Source organism: Brassica napus, chromosome C5 (assembly GCF_020379485.1).
Source record: "Brassica napus cultivar Da-Ae chromosome C5, Da-Ae, whole genome shotgun sequence".
Lineage (NCBI taxonomy): Eukaryota > Viridiplantae > Streptophyta > Magnoliopsida > Brassicales > Brassicaceae > Brassica > Brassica napus.
This window is the reverse complement of record NC_063448.1, coordinates 38,631,163-38,648,772: the sequence shown is the minus strand read 5'-3', so window position 1 is coordinate 38,648,772 and position 17,610 is coordinate 38,631,163. Positions and strand designations below refer to the sequence as shown.

Genomic DNA, 17,610 nt, shown 5'->3' with positions numbered 1-17,610 from the left:
AGAATAACAAATCTTCAGCATTGCGAGACGTCGCAGACGCCTGAAGATTCGTTCTTCGACGAAATTTCCTTCCTCAATAAAAACACTTTCTTGGAAGACCAGACAGTCATACGCACTAACATCTTCTCAAAACATATCCTTCGCGAAGACTCGAAAAGGTAATTTTAACCATTAAGTTTGTTGCTGATTACAACAATCTCTTAACGTCCTAAACAGACTTACCCATCTCGTAGAGATGACTCTCGTACATCCGACACAAGGATAATAGCGCTATAAAAGAAACCCAAAATTTTTGGTCAGCACTTCCAGAAGACTTAAAAATTGTCCTTGGAGAGATGCTCAGTTCCAACCATACAAGTCGTATAAGCCAAAAACCTATCGCGGACATTAAATCAGTATGGAATCAGGATGAAACTAAAACGGAATACGTAAGTCGAATTAGTCATCGCACCCTCTAAAACCAGGAGTAAACCTAGGTCTTTCCCTAAACCCAGCGCACTGGTCTCTAACATCTCTAGGAATAGTATCAAAAACCTTGATACGAGATCCCAAAATTTATCTCTATGCCAATATTCGAGCGTCTTCAGAAATCCCGCAAGTTTACACACTGCGGAAAACTCTCAAACCAGATCACAGATATAGCAGTTCACACAGAGTTAGATTACGAGATGACAACTCGTAGTCTTCCTTCTACACGCATATAAAATGCCATCGGCAGCAACACGCCTGATAACCTCTACATAAAAACCAGACCGTAAAGGTCTCGCTGGAAAAATAGTCATACAAACCTTAACTCCAAGACGAACTACGAAAGGCTTGATCCCTTCGAGCCAAGCTCGGTCGCTACGTAGCGCTCAAGCCAAGCTCGATCCCTATGCAGCGACCGAGCGTCCGTCTCACTCGGTCGCTATGTAGCGACCGAGCGTCCATCCCGCTTGGTCACTACGTAGCGACCGAGTGTGCGTTCCGTTCGGTCGCTATGTAGCAACCGAGCTCTTCTGAAACGTCGATACGACACGAATCCATGCATTCTCGTCTACCCTTCGATGCTGTCTCCCGAAGACCGTAGTGAACCCATTTCATGTTTTCCGCCATTCGAGGTCATCAATCAAACTTTATGATAAAAACCGCGGAAAATTCATTTTTTATCGAAAGAAGTCGTAATAGAAGCTTATGGTCGAAAGACGGCCCAAAGGGACCTAAGGCATGACTCGAAGCCCACCTTACGATTTCTTAATCAGCAGCCCGTAAACCGTGGGACGGTTTATGCTTGGTTCCCAAGGAAAGATAAATGTCAATTTTCCGCAGATAAATACGAAATTTTGAAGATAATTACGAAGATCGGGAAAAGTGGAATATCTCCATTTTTAGGCTATGACGGCTTAAGGGTAGAAGGGGAAAAGCGTAAACCGACCTAGGAGCGAGTATATAAGGAGTCCTAGGAAAGAGGCATGAGGGACAACTTTTTAGACTCAGAACTCTCGGCACATAGAAACTCTGAGGCATTATTCTCGACATGCTCTGTTTCCATGACTAGCACCCGATTACGAGACGAACGTGCACAAGCAGTTCGATATCTTGGTTCACTCTTGAACTACGTTCGGTTTGATCCTCGAAAGGGGTACGTAGGCAGCCTTTCATAAGGTTCAGTCCGAAATCAATCCAAAACCTTTTCTGTATTTTCTTCGTCTTTTGTTATCGAGCTGCGAGTCAACTAGGTTTGAGCTTTGAGGCCGCTAGAACTAGGTAACTCGCTGACAGCCTTTGCGGCCAAAGCTTTTATGATCTCTTGTAATGATCGCAACGCTCTCACGCAGACTCGAAATAAAATCTACTGTTTTCTCTAAACTCGTTTGTTATCTTTTCATGATTTCCGCATATATTTGGTCACTTGTCGTTGGCTCTCGCAGAGATCCAGGACCTCTGGGAAATTAGAGTTTTCCTAGTTTCCTAATTTAAACGTAAATCGACAGTGCGAATTTCGGTTCCCACATGTTGCCTCATCATCTTTCATAGGCTCTGGTGTAGTGTCTGAAGGGTTGGTTGTAGGTTCTGGTGGGTTTGCTAAAGGTTTAGGTGGTGGTCTGAGTGCGTTGATTCGGTCACTATCAATATATGGTAATCGCACTCGGTAGGTGAGAGGTGCCCGTCGATCGATGGGAGGTGTGGGGGGTCGATCGATATCAGTCTCTCTCTGTCGGTCAACTGCTGGCTCATGCTGTCGATCGATTTTGACGTAGAAAGGGTAGGGTGGGTGAGGATGCTTTTCTGCGAATTCCTCATGAGTCATGATCCGAACTGCACTACACTCCGCAGTCGATTTAGCAGATGACGTCGATCGATGGTTAGAGTAATCCGTCGATTGATCTTCGTCATGGTCTGTCGAGCGATGTGCATCCATTGACATCGCTTGACACCATAGGGATCCGCCGAAAATCATGGAGCTTTCAACTTCGAAGTCTCCTTCTCCAAGCTTCTCATGCTTCACCACTTGCCAGAACTCATCGTCTATGATGGCATTTACGTGGTGTTTTGGTTTCTCAACTCCTGCCTCTCTAGCCAAGGCTTCTTGCCTCTTTTAAGTGGCTCATGTCTGAACCACTTGCATTTCAAGCTTCCTCACCTGAGTCCCTAAGGTCTCAATTCTCGTGTTCAGACTGTTGTAGGCGGAATCTATCTTCCCATTGGAGTCCATAGTGAGTTGTTGATGTCCTTCCAAAACTCTGTCAAGCATTGCTTCAATCTTGCTTTCCTGAGTCTGTGGTGGTGGATTCTGGTAAAATGAATTTCCATAGCATCTGCTGTTGTTGCTGAAAGGTTTCTGGAACTGTGAACTCTGGTTACTCCTCTGACCATTGCCATAGAAGTTTATGTTTCCACCCTGGTTTCCAGACCTCTGAAATCCAGTACCTCCAATGTAGTTCACATCTTCTTCCCCTTCCATGTCTACAGCTACTTCTCCTTCAGCTGAGCAGACCTGCTTCCTAAGAAGCTCATGAACGACATCTAACTTTGCTCTAACTTCGCCCATCTGCTCTTTCCCTAGGGATGCAACAGACTTCTTCCTCTCAAAGTCAGTGTTCTTGGTAATGCTGCTGTTTGCTAGATTTTCTATCAGTCTCAAAGCTTTCACCGGATTCCTGGTGTTGAAGTTTCCCTCGCTAGCTGTATCAATAGCCATCTGATACCTCAAGGCGATACCTCTGAAGAAAGTGCTCAGCAGTTGCACTTCGTTGAATCCGTGGTGTGGACAGTCTCGCTGGAAGAACTTGAATCTGATCCACGCATCTTTGAAAGACTCTCCAGTCTCCTGCGCGAATGTAACAATTTTGCTCCTCAAGTCTTCAGCGCGTGCCTCATTGAAGAATTTCGCAAGAAAGCATTCTTGATGTCAGCCCAGGATGTTAGAGATCCTGTGGGTAGCTGCTTAAGCCAATGCATCGCTTCTCCAGTCAGAGAATACTTGAAGAGCTTGCACAATAGGTAGTCCTCGGGGACTCCATCCATACGAATAGCAGCGATAAGATCCTCAAACCTCTCTACATGGTCCATAGGATGCTCGTGCGGTAACCCAGAGTAGGGTATCTGCGACACGAGTGTGTAATACTGAGGCTTCAGCTCGAAATTCTGCTTCTGAATCTCTGGAAGTCGAATAGCTGATCTGTTGGCGTTGTACTCATTTGGACGATTGTAGTCAGCCAGTGCCCTTGGTCGAGCAGCCTCTTCTACAGGTTGAGCAGCTCCTGTAGCATCAGTATCAGGGATTACATTCCCCTGAGCGTCTAGTTTCTGACATGTTGCATTACGCAGATGACCATCCTGGTCATACAGGATTCCATTCTCGTCCTGTCTGAGAATAACAATCGCAACCATGTTTCGCGACTGATGATCGATCGATTTACGCAGTTTAGTATCGATCTATGTCGAACGATGTAGATCGGTCGACGATGAAGGTCGGGTGTCAGTCGACGGTTGGGTGTGAGAATCGGTCGACGTGAAAGCTGCTGCGTCGAGCGATGTGGAATGTTGGTCTTTGCGGATCGTTCGTTCCAAGTGAGCAGGATCTTTTGAGAATAGCAGGTGTTTGTCCTTGTTGCTTCTGGTACTGATGGGCATGCATCTGAAAAGACAAGAAAAAAATTTTGTGTCAGAATGGGGGTAGAGAAAAGAATAAGAATTAATAACACTAAATCTAATGGCGATCAAAGCTCTCCGGCAACGGCGCCAAATTTGGTACCACTCAAATTATCCTAAGGAGTGAACTACTCTCTCAAATAAGAGGATCAGTTGCAGTACCTAGGGATCGAATCCACAAGGAGCTAGGGAACCTATTAAATCTAGTCAAATTATTAATTCTAAGTGTTTGTTGTTTTATGGTTTAAAAGTAAATAGCAATCCTAATTAAGCAAGTCTATTGCTCGACTAACAAGATGATTGGGGTGTAACTTATTGGAAGATATTAGATGCAGGGTTTCCATTCATGTGTTGGAGATCATAATCCTATAGATGCTTAACAGTTGCATGCATGATATATTAGAGCTCAACTCCTTAATCACATTGATCAGCGATGGCAATGTTTCACTGGTTAACTAACTAGATCTTGGATCTCAACTGTCGTCTTTTGATCACAAGAAAGTGTCGATCGATGATCTTATAGGGATATCGATCGATACACCTTTCGCAACATCGAAGACAATATCGATCGATGCTTCTAGCTAAGCCCTAGGCGCAGGTTGATAATGCTCACTAGTCTCCTAGATCAGCGGTTAGCATATCTCTAGCAGTCCTAGCATGACAGATTAGATTCAGGACAGGATGGTCAAGGTTGCTTGACTCATGCTAATTCCTAGGTTCATGTTCTAGTTAACAAGGCTAAAACAAGCATTAATGAACAATCAATCAATGAATATCACAGCTTAGCAAATCTATAGTTGGGGCTAAGCCCTCTAACCTATTTGAACCCTGAATCTAACAAGTGAACTACTCAGACATAGCTAAGCAATTCATGACACAAAATATAGATAAAAACTACATAGAATAGAATGGATGAATCAATGGAGTTCCAATCACAAATCTCTCTATGATTTTCTCTCCTAAAACTCTCTGCTGAAAATAAGAATACAATGGTGGCCAAAAACTCTCTTGCCTCCTAACACTTAGGCAAGTATATAACTATTAGGTTAAAAACTCGTCAGGGGTAATCTTGTAATTTGGTGAAGCCTTGGGTTTAAAGTCGGCTGGAACCAAGTTGCGCATCTCGCGTCTCGACATCGATCGATGGTACAGGATGTACATCGATCGATCATAATCTTCAATCGTCGAGGCTTCTCTTCTGTATCGATCGACGGCACTGGATGTGCGTCGAACGATTGCTTCTTCTTCGTATCGACCTCTAATGGTCAGCTCAGATGAAATCTCTTTTAAGCTTCTAAATGCTCCATAATCATCACTTTACTCCAAGATACTCCTGAACCTGAAAACATACCTAATAGGATAGAATATATAATATATAGATAGTAAAACACTTATATACCATGTATGAAAATGGGTCAAATCCATGGTATATCACACGGCGGCGGAGGCGACAAGATCCTCGCAGTCTCCTTCCATTCCCTTTAATTGTGCAAGCTCCGCATCCACAGTCAGGCCCCTATCCTTGAGCTCGGTCAGGAGATCGATGTTGGCGGTCACCTCTTGTAGCCGGATCTCAGCAGACATTTCCTTCTTCTTGCTCGCCCACCTATCCTTCAAAGGTTCAAGAACTTCCCGATACTTAGCCGCGATATCGCGACGAGCAATACTAGAAGCGCGACGAATGTCCCGATCTCTCTCGACCTCGAGCGCCGAAATTCTTGCCCTTTGAGCAACCATCTGGGACGTGAGAGCCTCGTTCTCCAGATGAACTCTCCTCCAGTTTTCAGTCAAAGCTTCAATCTTTTCGGCATCCTTCTTCCCTTCTCGCTTGGTGGCTTCGAGCTCCTTCGAAAGCCTCTTGATCTCAAAACCAATGCTCTCGATTTCCTTGTCATTCCGAGAAGCCACGACATGATCTTCCATCATCACGACATATTCATTAAAAGCTTCCATCACCTAAGAAGAAATCAAAATAAGCAAATACCACAAAACAGCTTTTCAAATAGAATGAAGGCGAGAAACGAACCATAGAGCTTGCCACAGCAACCTTGGCGTAGGCTTCCCTCTCGACTGAGGAAGCGAGAGATGGGAGACGGCAACCCGCAGACCTCATGCGACCAGCGAGGGAAATTAGGTCGCTTTGGGCCAAAAACGAAGAACAATCTCCCTCATAAACAAACCTAGGATGAGACGGACCAGGCAAGGCACCCTCTGATGACCGACGTCGCTTGCGAGTCACCGCCACGGTATCGTCTTCTGAGCCAGGACTCAACGAGACAGGAGGTCGATTCTCTCCTGAAACATCTTCGTCGTTGGAATCATGAATCGAGATCAAGGGAGATTTTCCGGAAGCTCGGCCCCTCGATGCAGACCCAGAAGTTCGGAACGATGACCTCCTCACAAGTTGTCTAGTTAGCCGATCTGAAGACTGGGTCTGAACAGAAGGAGTCGCTACGACCTCCTGGGAATGTTCGGCCTCGTCTTCAGACTCCTCAACCAAAGGAGCTCTGTCGGTCCTCACCGGCAAGGCGAAGATAGTTTGAATCCGAGTTCGATCAAAAGTAGACCAGTTCGAACAACCTCTCCGAAGGACCCTCATCAGACCACGGATCTCATTTGACATTGAAGAGCTTCCAGAAGGAACTGAATCAAACGAAAATAAATGAAAAGTTTTAGTCTTCGACTCCCAAAAAAAAAAAAAAAATCAACACATAGGCAAAAGAAAACTAACCGATATTCTCGGCCCAACGCCGGGGAAGCTGGGAGAAGTCAAAGTCACCCATAGATGCTCGATCCATATTGAAAACAAAAAATTGCTCGCGCCACTTCTCGTCGCGGTAAAGGATGTCCTCGATGATGTGGCGACCTGGGCGCGGAGACACGAAGAAAGTACCAGGGTTCTGCTTATTCCGCTTCACCAGAACGAGCTGACGAAACTCGTTAAGACCAAAAGCAAGACCCTCCTCCCCAGCCTTAACCAAGAAGGCGACAGGATGCCTGAGAAATTTCGAGAGAAGCTGGGTAAGCGATAACCCAAGCTCCGCCAGGACCTCGAGTGTTGGCTCCGGGATCGGGAAGATAAGACCGCAGGAGTGAAAGAAGGAAAGATAGGCTCTGTAGTAGCCTTCTCTCACTGTTTCGGGAGTCTCATGCGTACCGACCAAGTCAAGGACGACGGAACGATAAACCCCATACACCTTATAAAGGTTCTCGAGATCATCGGTTGTAGTAGTCGGATGAGGGAAATTGAAAGACGAACACATCTTGAGCTTAAAGAATAAAAAGATTAAGAGCAAAGGAGAAAGAGACAAGAAAGAAGAAGCGGAGGTGAGGCAAAAAGAAGATCATCTACGTATATATAAGCCACCTTAACGGCTTTATCATCGCTATCAAGAAAAGCAATTATGACCTAGCCAATGCCCTAGTGGCGGCTAAAGTAGCCGTTACCGATTAAAATAATAATAAAAAAAACGCGCCAACGAACGACTTTTTTCGAAAACGATCATTAAAACCGAATTCGAGTGATATCGGTTACCAAACGACAAGACCCAGGTCAAAAGATAACCGCCCTTTTTCCTTTTCGATCAAATCAAAAGAGGCTGGGGGACAAATGTTGGACCTAATTTTGGTCAATACCATAATGGGCCGCGATCAAAGGCATGGGCCGCGATCAAAGGCATGGGCCTTACAGGGCCGGAGCCCGTAGCAAGAATACGAGCTCGAGAAGGAGTCGCCGAGGTCGCGGAGATCGTGCAACAAGAAGCTGAGATCGCGGAGCTACCACAGAGATCTCGAAGTCGACTTACTATAAAGGTAGTTGAGATCGCAGAGCTACCACAGAGATCTTGTTATCTTCCAACTTTTAGATTCTTTCTTGACCGATCTCGTTTGTATCACTCGATCTATTTCAATTCATTGTATTCGATCTTATTCATCAATAAAGTCCATTTTCACCTACTGGAAACTATTTAACATTGTTGTGTTCTAAAGATATTGTTGCCTACATCATTTGTCTTCCCTAGATCAAACCCCAATCACTATCAAATACTTAGTGTAGATTTTAGGTTCTACAGCCGGGGTGTCTGTTGCGATCGCCTTGCCCTTGATACGACGAATTCTCTCTTCTTCCGTCTCGGCGTCGATGGTTGCATCGATGGTTGCATCCCCACAGTTCTTGCTTACAGGGATTTCTCCTGATTCCAGGGAGGCTCGATTCTCGGAGATTGTCCTTTGGGAGTCAAAAGTGGCTCTTGACCTTTCTGAGCGGTTGATAGTAGTATGGCGGAGTGCTCTGTTATCAGAGGTTCTGTTTCTTTGATCCTCGTTGTTACGTATTGGTCGCCATTCCATTGAGGATGAGTTTCTTGGTCTCGGTGCAGGATAGGGAAACAGATTTCGAGAGTGGTGGCGGTCGTTGGTGCGTCCACGGGATTCCTCTCTTCTGGTAGGGATCTCTAGTCTACTCCATACTTCACGGCCCTGGTGAGAATTGTGGTCTTGACGGCTGGAGCTTCTAAGGTCTCTGGCTTGGTAACCAAGGTTCCGAGCTTCCCGGGGGGAGTGGGCCGAAGGAGTGCTTTTCCTTCTTTTCTCTTCTTGGAGTGATTCATTGTTCCTTGAGGATGTCAAAGGGCTAGAGTGTCTCCCATTTATAGGGAATCGAGGTCGTTTGAGAGTGTTCCTTGAGTTGAAAGCTTGGGAGTCTTGCAAGTGAGGCTGGGTTTGGTCGTTTGTGAGATGGTTCCCTGCTCTCTGTTTTATCTTAAGCTCCCTTTCCGCTGGTGATAACTGAGGGCAGGTATTTTCATTGTGAGATATGAGTTTGCAGGTAAAGCAAAAGCGATGTAGGCCTTCATAAGTCAGGGAAACCTTCCCCATGTCACCGTTAGGGAAGCCAATTCTGCGCTCAAACTGTAGAGGTTGATCAGCGTCAATTGAGACTTGTATCCGGGCTTTCTTCTCGTCGATGAGAAGCTTTCTACCCAAGGCATTTGCAATTTCCGTAAAAGTTTTGTCATTCCAGAAGTGTACTGGGATTCCTGTTACACTAATCCAAAAGGGGATAGTGTTTGGGAAATTTTCGCTGGTAAAAGGCTCCCAGCGTTCCAAAGCGAAACTCCATTGATTGAAGTGGCATGGTCTCTTATTTAGCACCATCTGAAGATCTGCTTCGTTATCTTAATTGAATTGAAAGCGACCATTTCCAAGGTTAAGTCCACGGACCCTTCCTTCGACGTTCCAGATGCGAGGACGGGGGAGGAGGTGGATCAAAGCGTCGATGCTTCGTCCTCGGATGTGGAAGACGCGTCCGATGAGCGTGAGGCGGAAGCGCTCTTCTGCATCGATGATGTCACAGTCAGGAATTCGGATGATGTCATCTTCGGGAATCATCGGACGGCGACCACCAGAGGAGGATCCCCCGTTACAGACAAGCAGAGAAGATTGACTCATGGTGAAAAGCAGGTGTAAACTTAGCAACAGCTAGAGAGATCAGCGAGGGTTATGAGAGCTAGGGTGGTGGATCTGAGTGTGAGGCGGAGGTGCTTTAAAGGGCGTAGGGTGGGGCTAGGGTTTTGCAAGTCTTGCCTTAAACGGAGAGACGCTTAATGCAGAGGATATTAGAAAACTTGGCAAAGACGCCAGAGAATATTGAGCCGAGATTCAGAAAGAAGGGGTTTGATGGAGGCGCAAGGAGTGTTGGTAGTCTCCCTTGCGTCCCTAGAGCCGATTCAGGAGTCTTAGATCGCCGGGGAGGATACGTCGGAAGTCGAGGATGAATGGATCTTAAAAATCACCTTTTGAGTCGCAAAACCCTAGCGGCGCCATGGTTTGTTCTTAGTTATGTTGTGTTATATTTATAGATTCTCATCGACAAAATAAACACCCTTTCATCATGGTTCCTCCACCAAGAATTCTCTAATTCCTGTTTTTCATAACATGTTCTTAAAAACAACTTTTAACAAATATCAGTATTGTTAGTGCAAAAGCATAAACAATATTTAAAGATTTAAGAGTTTAGGAACCTTATTTTACTACCATAGGACAACTAATATTTGTAAAAGATAATAAGAACATAAATTAAAATTACAATACGGAAATAAAAGAATAAAGAAGAATTGCAGAGTCGAGATGGTTAATCTCTTTCCTTAATTCTTTAAACGCCCCGTAGTGTGATGGTTTCATAGCGCTCAGATTCCCAGGATACAACTGCAACATAGTTTCTGTTTACCAACACCGAAAAACAGAATCTATCGAACCTATTTCTGTGATGTACTCTCAGACTCTAAATAAAAAAAAATACTAGCATAACTATTCTGAGTGGGAGAATTGTTTCTTGATTGTATGAATGTGTGTCTTTTCTATAATGCTGGCAAGCTCTTTTATAGAAAAATAATGAGAAGCACAAGTTTTATTTTTCAACACAAAAATGAAACCTCCATAGTGCACTAATGGAGTTTTTAATTCTTGTCATTTATTATGTGAATTTATTCCACATTTTGACCAAGAAATTAAAGAGTAAAATTATTATTGTTTGCCCAATTCAAACAAAATAATATACTTTAAAATGAATTTCTTTTTTATATTTTATTAATATAAAAGATCAACATATATTTGATTTAAGTTAATGAACATGAAGTCCAACTAACAAATCAAAACTCAAATCCAAGTTCAAATATCCAATGAGTGTATTTGCTACTTTGTACAAGTTTCTCAAATCACACACATTAGACCTCCATTTCTCATTCAAATAAAACTTCATTTTTGACATATGAATACATTATTCATAATGTTCAAAAAATAGTTCCAACACTTTTTAATCTAATTACTGTTACTATCGATATGACTCTGTACATAAATGGGCTACATATGACCAAATTGAAGAGAAAGTGTTAGAGGCTGGTATGGTTCGGTTCAATCTCGTAGCGGTATTTGTACATAACGTTACTTGGGGTATAAGTCAATGTGTTATGAGATAAGTACGGAGTAGATATGGGATGAGACGAGATCTCGTATGTTGAAATTCTCTTGTTAGGTTTCAAGTATATATGTAAAGCTTACGAGATGAATACAAACAACACGTTCTCAACATATTCTTCCTTAGTTTACATGGTATCAGAGTCATACTAAAGAGATCCATCGGAAAATATTGTTGAGAAAGAAAATAAATCATGTCATAAGAAGTAGCCAAAGTCGAAGGTGGTGGTAATAGTTGGACTAGTATGTTGTCTCCGTACTTTCTCTCACATTCTGATAATCCTGGTGTGTGTGCGTGAGTGTGAGCATCTCCAAGAAGCACTAAATATATCTTTGTTTTGGATTAAGAATGTGATAGTTTGTGTGGAGCAAGAGACGGCTCCAAGAACCTACTAATGAGTGTAATAGCTGACTAAGAAAGATAGAACACTAAGGTTATGGGTATTCGAAGTTACGAGTTCGATCACCGGCAAAGTCAAAATGACTAACTTGACATGTTTGTTTGGTTTCCGACATGAGGTAATTATGAACCTAGACTCGTAACTTATTAGTAGCCGAAAAATAACTTTTGCATTTTCTTGAAAATGTTGATCTCATTTCAATGAACTGCAGATTAGGCATTGTGGTTACATCCTGGAACTATTTTAGCCAAATTGTTATTAGCTTAAGAGAAGAACCAATGTCAATAGAGATCAAAACTAGATGAACTAAATTGACAAACCTGAATATAATCAACTGATCAGTTAGCATCACCGACCAGCATTTATGACAATTAAACAAAAAACATAAAATATTATACATAGATTTTTTATTATTATACATTAATTAATTAATAAAACAAGAAAAAGATCATTATTTAGTACAACTTGGTGGAGTTAGATCTGCCAAATTTCTTGGAAGCAGAGGAAGTCAAGTCGCCGGATCTCCTCCTTAGCATCTGCCTCATACCGTCGGCTACAAGAACCGCCGGATTATCTTTAAACTTCCCACAAAACGACACATGGGCCCTAACAGCTTCATCAACAGTAGTCATCTTCCGGCGACTGACTTCGTCTCTCACGGCTTCTGAGCAAAGACCACAGAGCCATTTGTTGTGGAAGTTGGATTTGACTTCACTAATGTAATCTCGTGTACACTCTTCCATCAATCCACAACACTCACATCTCACAGATTCAATCTCCATATTCACCAAAGAAAATGGAAAAAAAAACTTATAGCTTAACAAGAAAAGTGTTCTTGGGGTTTATGAAAATGGTTTTCGTGTTGTGTGTATTGAGAACACCTAAGTTAACTGCTTTATATTACTATGTTGCATTCGTTGGCCGGCTCTCAACACTTTCAACAATTAATATTATATTACACTCTAGAGCGATGAATATAATTGGGCCAATATAGTAATTAATAGTAGTCTTACGGTTACATTGGATTTTTATTAATTAATGTGTATGTATGCATCTGCTTGTGTATATATATTCAGTCCAAAATTATAAGGCAATTTTAATGTTTACGACATTATTCCTACCATTATTCATGTTTACCACTACTAAAAAGATTTTTCTTCGTTTTACGCTTTACATTGCTAGGACTGTTCATCGCGAAATGCAGAACCGGTTTATGGCATTGCAATATAGGAGTGGAGATCAACTGGCTAATGACAGACTAAGCAGATGGAATACCAAAACAGTGTTGCCTTAGTATCAGTGATGCCATAACATCAGCGTACATACATGGCGGATCAGAGCTCCTCCTCTATTTTTGTTCTTGTTCCTTTACATGTTTCCAACTAAAAAGTAGAACATTCTTGTGTTCGAAGGTCATTTCATTGTTACTATTTTTTTTGATCTCCTAGTTTAGGATCATAAGATTGCACAACTTTTTGTTGTTGTTATAAAGTTAACATTTCAGCAAAAAAAAAAGAAAAAAAGAAAAACCGAAAAAAAAAAGATATTTTCAAAAATATTTTTTTCGTTAGGAGGCAAAAGACTCTTATACCTTTGATCTCTCTATATATAATAAATAATTATTTAAATAATAAATATTTTTTTTAACGTTTTCGAATTATATTTTTTCAAATTCAAACTTTTTATAAACTTTCTCTTTGATTTTATTTTGAATTTTTTTCAAATTTTTTTTGAAATTCGAAAATTATTTTTGAAACTATTTTTAAATTTTTTTAAAGTATTTATATATATTTATTAGAATTCTAAACTTCACATTCTAAAAACCATATCTCATCCCTCAACTCTAAACCGTAAGTCTAGATAAGTTAACTATAGAGTTATAAATATCATTTTTCCTTTTTAAAATTGAGAGTAAAAATTGTTAATGTAAACATGAAAAATTATATTATGAATGTGGTATTTTCGGCAATTTTCTAAAATTATATGAATCATTGATCTTTCTATATATTAATTTCTAAACAATCACCGTTGTTGTCAGAGAAATTAGCCGTGGGTTTGTGTTACGAAAAAAACCACCAATTGTGTAGCCAACTAGCCATCTTATGACATTATGTTATTTAAATTGTAATAAAGAATAAACTATTTATCCAAAAAAAATTCTATGAGTGTTATAAATCAATTGATGGATGTCCATAACCGGTCCGATCTATTAGAGGTCCAAACCGCAGGAGAGAGAGAGAGGAGAGAAAGTCGGCCGAGTATGAGAGAGAGGCGGCCAAGAGACTTTCCATTCTTCTAGTTTTCCTAATTTACTTATATTTATGATTTGTAATCTTTCCTATTCTTATATTTTCATTTATCTCTCTTGTAACTCTTATATAAAAGGAACACTTATTCATTAATAATATACAGAAACTTACAGTTCTAAATCCTAAGTTTCACAACAAGTAATCAGCACGATAGCCTTTAACACCCTGAACCCAAAACCAAAATGCTAAAACCCTAAATGAATAGGAATCTGCCTCGGAACTTCGAAGAGGCCGTTCTCCCAAACCGTGAGAACCCAGAAAACGATCAAGATATCAAATCGAAGCCCTGGGTGAGACGAATCAGTCAGTGCAAACCGCTTGTCGATTTGACCACCGACGCGCCCTCACACACATATACAGTGCGCGCCGATTTGCTTTGGAACCCTAATCTGAACCCAATGATACCGACGAACCCTAATCCGTTCGCGACTCCGTTCCAGCTCGCGTCCAAGACAGCTCGTGTCCAGCTCGCGTTCCGATCGTGTCTAAGCTCGAGGTTCATTCTTGGTGGTCCGGTTTCTACAAACAACTAAACTAAAGGTATTTCGAATTCTAAGAACATAATGAATCGAATTTGGTTGATTGTAAACAATGAAACCCTAAAATATAATCTCTAAGATGAAATCCATAGGATAATAGATCAATCCCTAAGCGAGTAAATCGAAGCTCTATAAGTTCGATCCCCAAACCCTAAAAATCGAGATTGATCCATTGATCAATTAAAATCAGAACCTTGAAGGTTTTGAATCTCAAATCAAATCCCTTTGATCTAAGATCAAATTTTCGAAATCCCTAAACCCTAATTCGAAAACTATTGATTAATTAAAACTAATTGATTGATTGATTGAGATTGAATTTGATCATCCTGAAATTGAAATTGCTTGTTAATAAAATAGAAACACTAAAACCCTAATTCTGAAAATCGATTTTGATTGTTTGAAATTGAACATTGATTGGTTGATTTGATCACCTAGAACTATTGTTAGGATTGTTTAAACTCGAATCTGATTGTTTGGCTTGTTTAAACTAAAACCCTAATGACCTAGTTTAGATTATTTTAAAATCGAAATCTGAAACTACATATTAGGTTAAACTGTTCTAGACTTGATCATACTCGTGGCTGTGTGGCCTTGTTGCATTCATACCATAACTTAATCACATGGATTGATTGCAATTACACTTAGAAATTATTCTAGGAATGGTGTTGAATTGAATCAAATAGCCGTGTGGCTTGATCTTTGTTTGGCCGATAGGTTTGCTTGTTTTGATTGCATCATGAACTGATAGAAACAAACCATGTTAGGATTGCAATTACACGACAAACTAAATGCATAAAAATGAACTAGTTTGCATCCATGGTCGTGCGGCTTGCTCATTGGATGTGAAGGCTTGTTTGATTGTTTGAACATAAAACCCTAATCGTTTAAACATTAAAAACTATTCCTAAAAGATCTAAAAATATTAATCTATAACTTCAGATGTCGAAAATCAACAACCTTGATTTCGCTGCCCTAAATCTATCTGGAGAAAATTACCTTCAGTGGGCGCTCGATGCTAAGATCATCTTGAAATCCAAGGGTCTCGGTGAATGTATCACCGGGAACAATAATGCCAATGAAAAGGATCGTTACAGAGCCATCTTGATCATTCGTCTTCATCTAGCTGAGAGTCTCAAGGATCAATATCCAACTATTGAGAATCCACTAGATCTTGGACTGAATTGAAATCGAGATATGATCACCAGAGAACGGTGATCTTACCAAAAGCTCGGTTTGATTGGACGAATCTGATATTACAAGACTATAAGTCTGTGGACGAATATAACTCTGCACTATTTAAGATTGTTTCTAAAATGAAACTGTGTGGTGAAAGTATTACGGAACAGGATATGCTTGAGAAAACCTTTTTCCACTTTCCATGCAAGCAATGTGCTGTTACAACAACAGTACCGAGAGAAAGGTTTCAAAACCTATGCTAATCTTATTTCTTGTCTCTTGCTCGCTGAGCAGAACAATGAATTACTAATGAGAAACAGTCAGATGAGACCACTTGGATCAGCTCCACCACCTGATGCACACGCTACAGAGGACAATAAAGAGTCCAACCACGTCCAAGGAAACGGCCAGCATGGCCATGGTCGAGACAAATCGAACGGACGTGGCCGCGGTCGAAGATCCTTTGTCCGCGGGCGAGGAAATGGTCGAGACCATGGACGGGACCGTGGCTCATTTGGACGAGGCCATGGTCGTGGACGTGGATCTTCTTTCAAACCCCAACACTCGACTAAATCAGAGAAATATGTGTGCCATAGATGTGGAATGAGCAATCATTGGGCTAAGACTTGTAGGACTCCCAAGCATCTAGTTGACCTCTATCAAGAGAGCTTGAAATGGAAGAATCATGAATCCCATATGACTTACCAAGATGATGAAAACGACTCCAATCATGAGAAGGACGATCTTATGGATTATGAAACTTCAGATTGTCTAAAAGACTGAAGATTGATTTCGACATTTGTAATCTAAATTTCTGTGTTCTTTGTTTTGGTGTTTTTCATTTCTATGTTTTTCATTTCTATGAACTTGTTTTATTAAAACTTAATAAAAAGAATGAATGATTTTTGAAAACGCCAATATGATTTGCGGGTATGGTACACATTAAGGGCTATGGCAAGATATGTATAAGGGCAAGCATTTAGATGGGAATATTCACCCAGAAAAACCCATTGATATTATAAAATATAGAGACATAAGAATGGTTTCCACAATGATACAATGGGCAAAAGGAAACAACAGTTCCTTCAGGGTTATGAAAATCGCCCAAGGCCATATTAAGTCCTAAAGACTATAAATGCATTCCCTATTGATCTAGACTAGGCCAAGATCAGTATGATAGAGGCAAAAGTCATGGTAACAAGAATGGTTTACCCACGAAATTATACACTTTATGGTATGACCGGATTGGCCATCCTGGTCCAAAACATGATGCGAAATTGATATTGGAAAGGGCACAAAAAGTTATCCCATAGAATCTCACGTGTGTAGCATGAACACAAGGGAAACTCATTTGGCCATGATGTCCCAAAGCACTTAAAGATTATAGTATGTCCATGAGGGGGCAGTGAGGACAAATCCGCACATGTCCATACTATATATAGCTTGGCTGAATCCTTTTATAAATTTGTATTGGCCATTACCCATAGGTCCAAACTCTCAGTCCAAGGCTTGGGGACACACGAATTTACATGCATCTTAACTAATAAGCATTAGACCATTAAGTGAGCATAGATATTCCCATCTCAAATTTATTACGGGTCATGAGCCAGACATATAACATCTTGAGATATTTGGATAAGCCACCACAAATATATGTGCCGTCTAAGATAGATCCTTAGAAGAGGATGTGGATGGGGGTATATGTTGGATATGAATCTCCCACAAATAATGAAGTACCTTGAGCCAAATATGGGTGATCTATTTAGTGGCCAAGAACACGGATTGCAAAGTTTAATGGATCCGACTATCCAACATTAGGGGAAAAAAATAATAAGATGGTAAAAGAAATAGAATGGAATCAACCATCAATGTCTTGGCAAGATCCTCGGAGTAAAGAATGTGAAATAGACGTCCAAAGATTATACATTTACAAAGCTAGCTAATCAAATGCCAGACACATTTGCTGACCCGAAAAAAGAATGACTAAGTCATATATAAACCAGCTTGTAAAGCACCAACTAAATTGATGTCCAAGAGAGACACAGTCAAGTTGCTACAGAGCCTATACAAGATAGA

The 17,610-nt window shown here is 41.0% G+C and overlaps 1 protein-coding gene across 1 annotated transcript; it reads right to left on the bottom strand.

Moving 5' to 3' along the window:
- Positions 1–11,768: 11,768 nt before the first annotated feature.
- LOC125587707 lies at positions 11,769–12,679 on the bottom strand. Its single transcript, XM_048758712.1, has one exon. It carries the CDS (start codon positions 12,290–12,292, stop codon positions 11,966–11,968), a length of 327 nt encoding a protein of 108 aa, XP_048614669.1. The 5' UTR covers positions 12,293–12,679; the 3' UTR covers positions 11,769–11,965.
- Between the last annotated feature and the right edge of the window lie 4,931 nt (positions 12,680–17,610).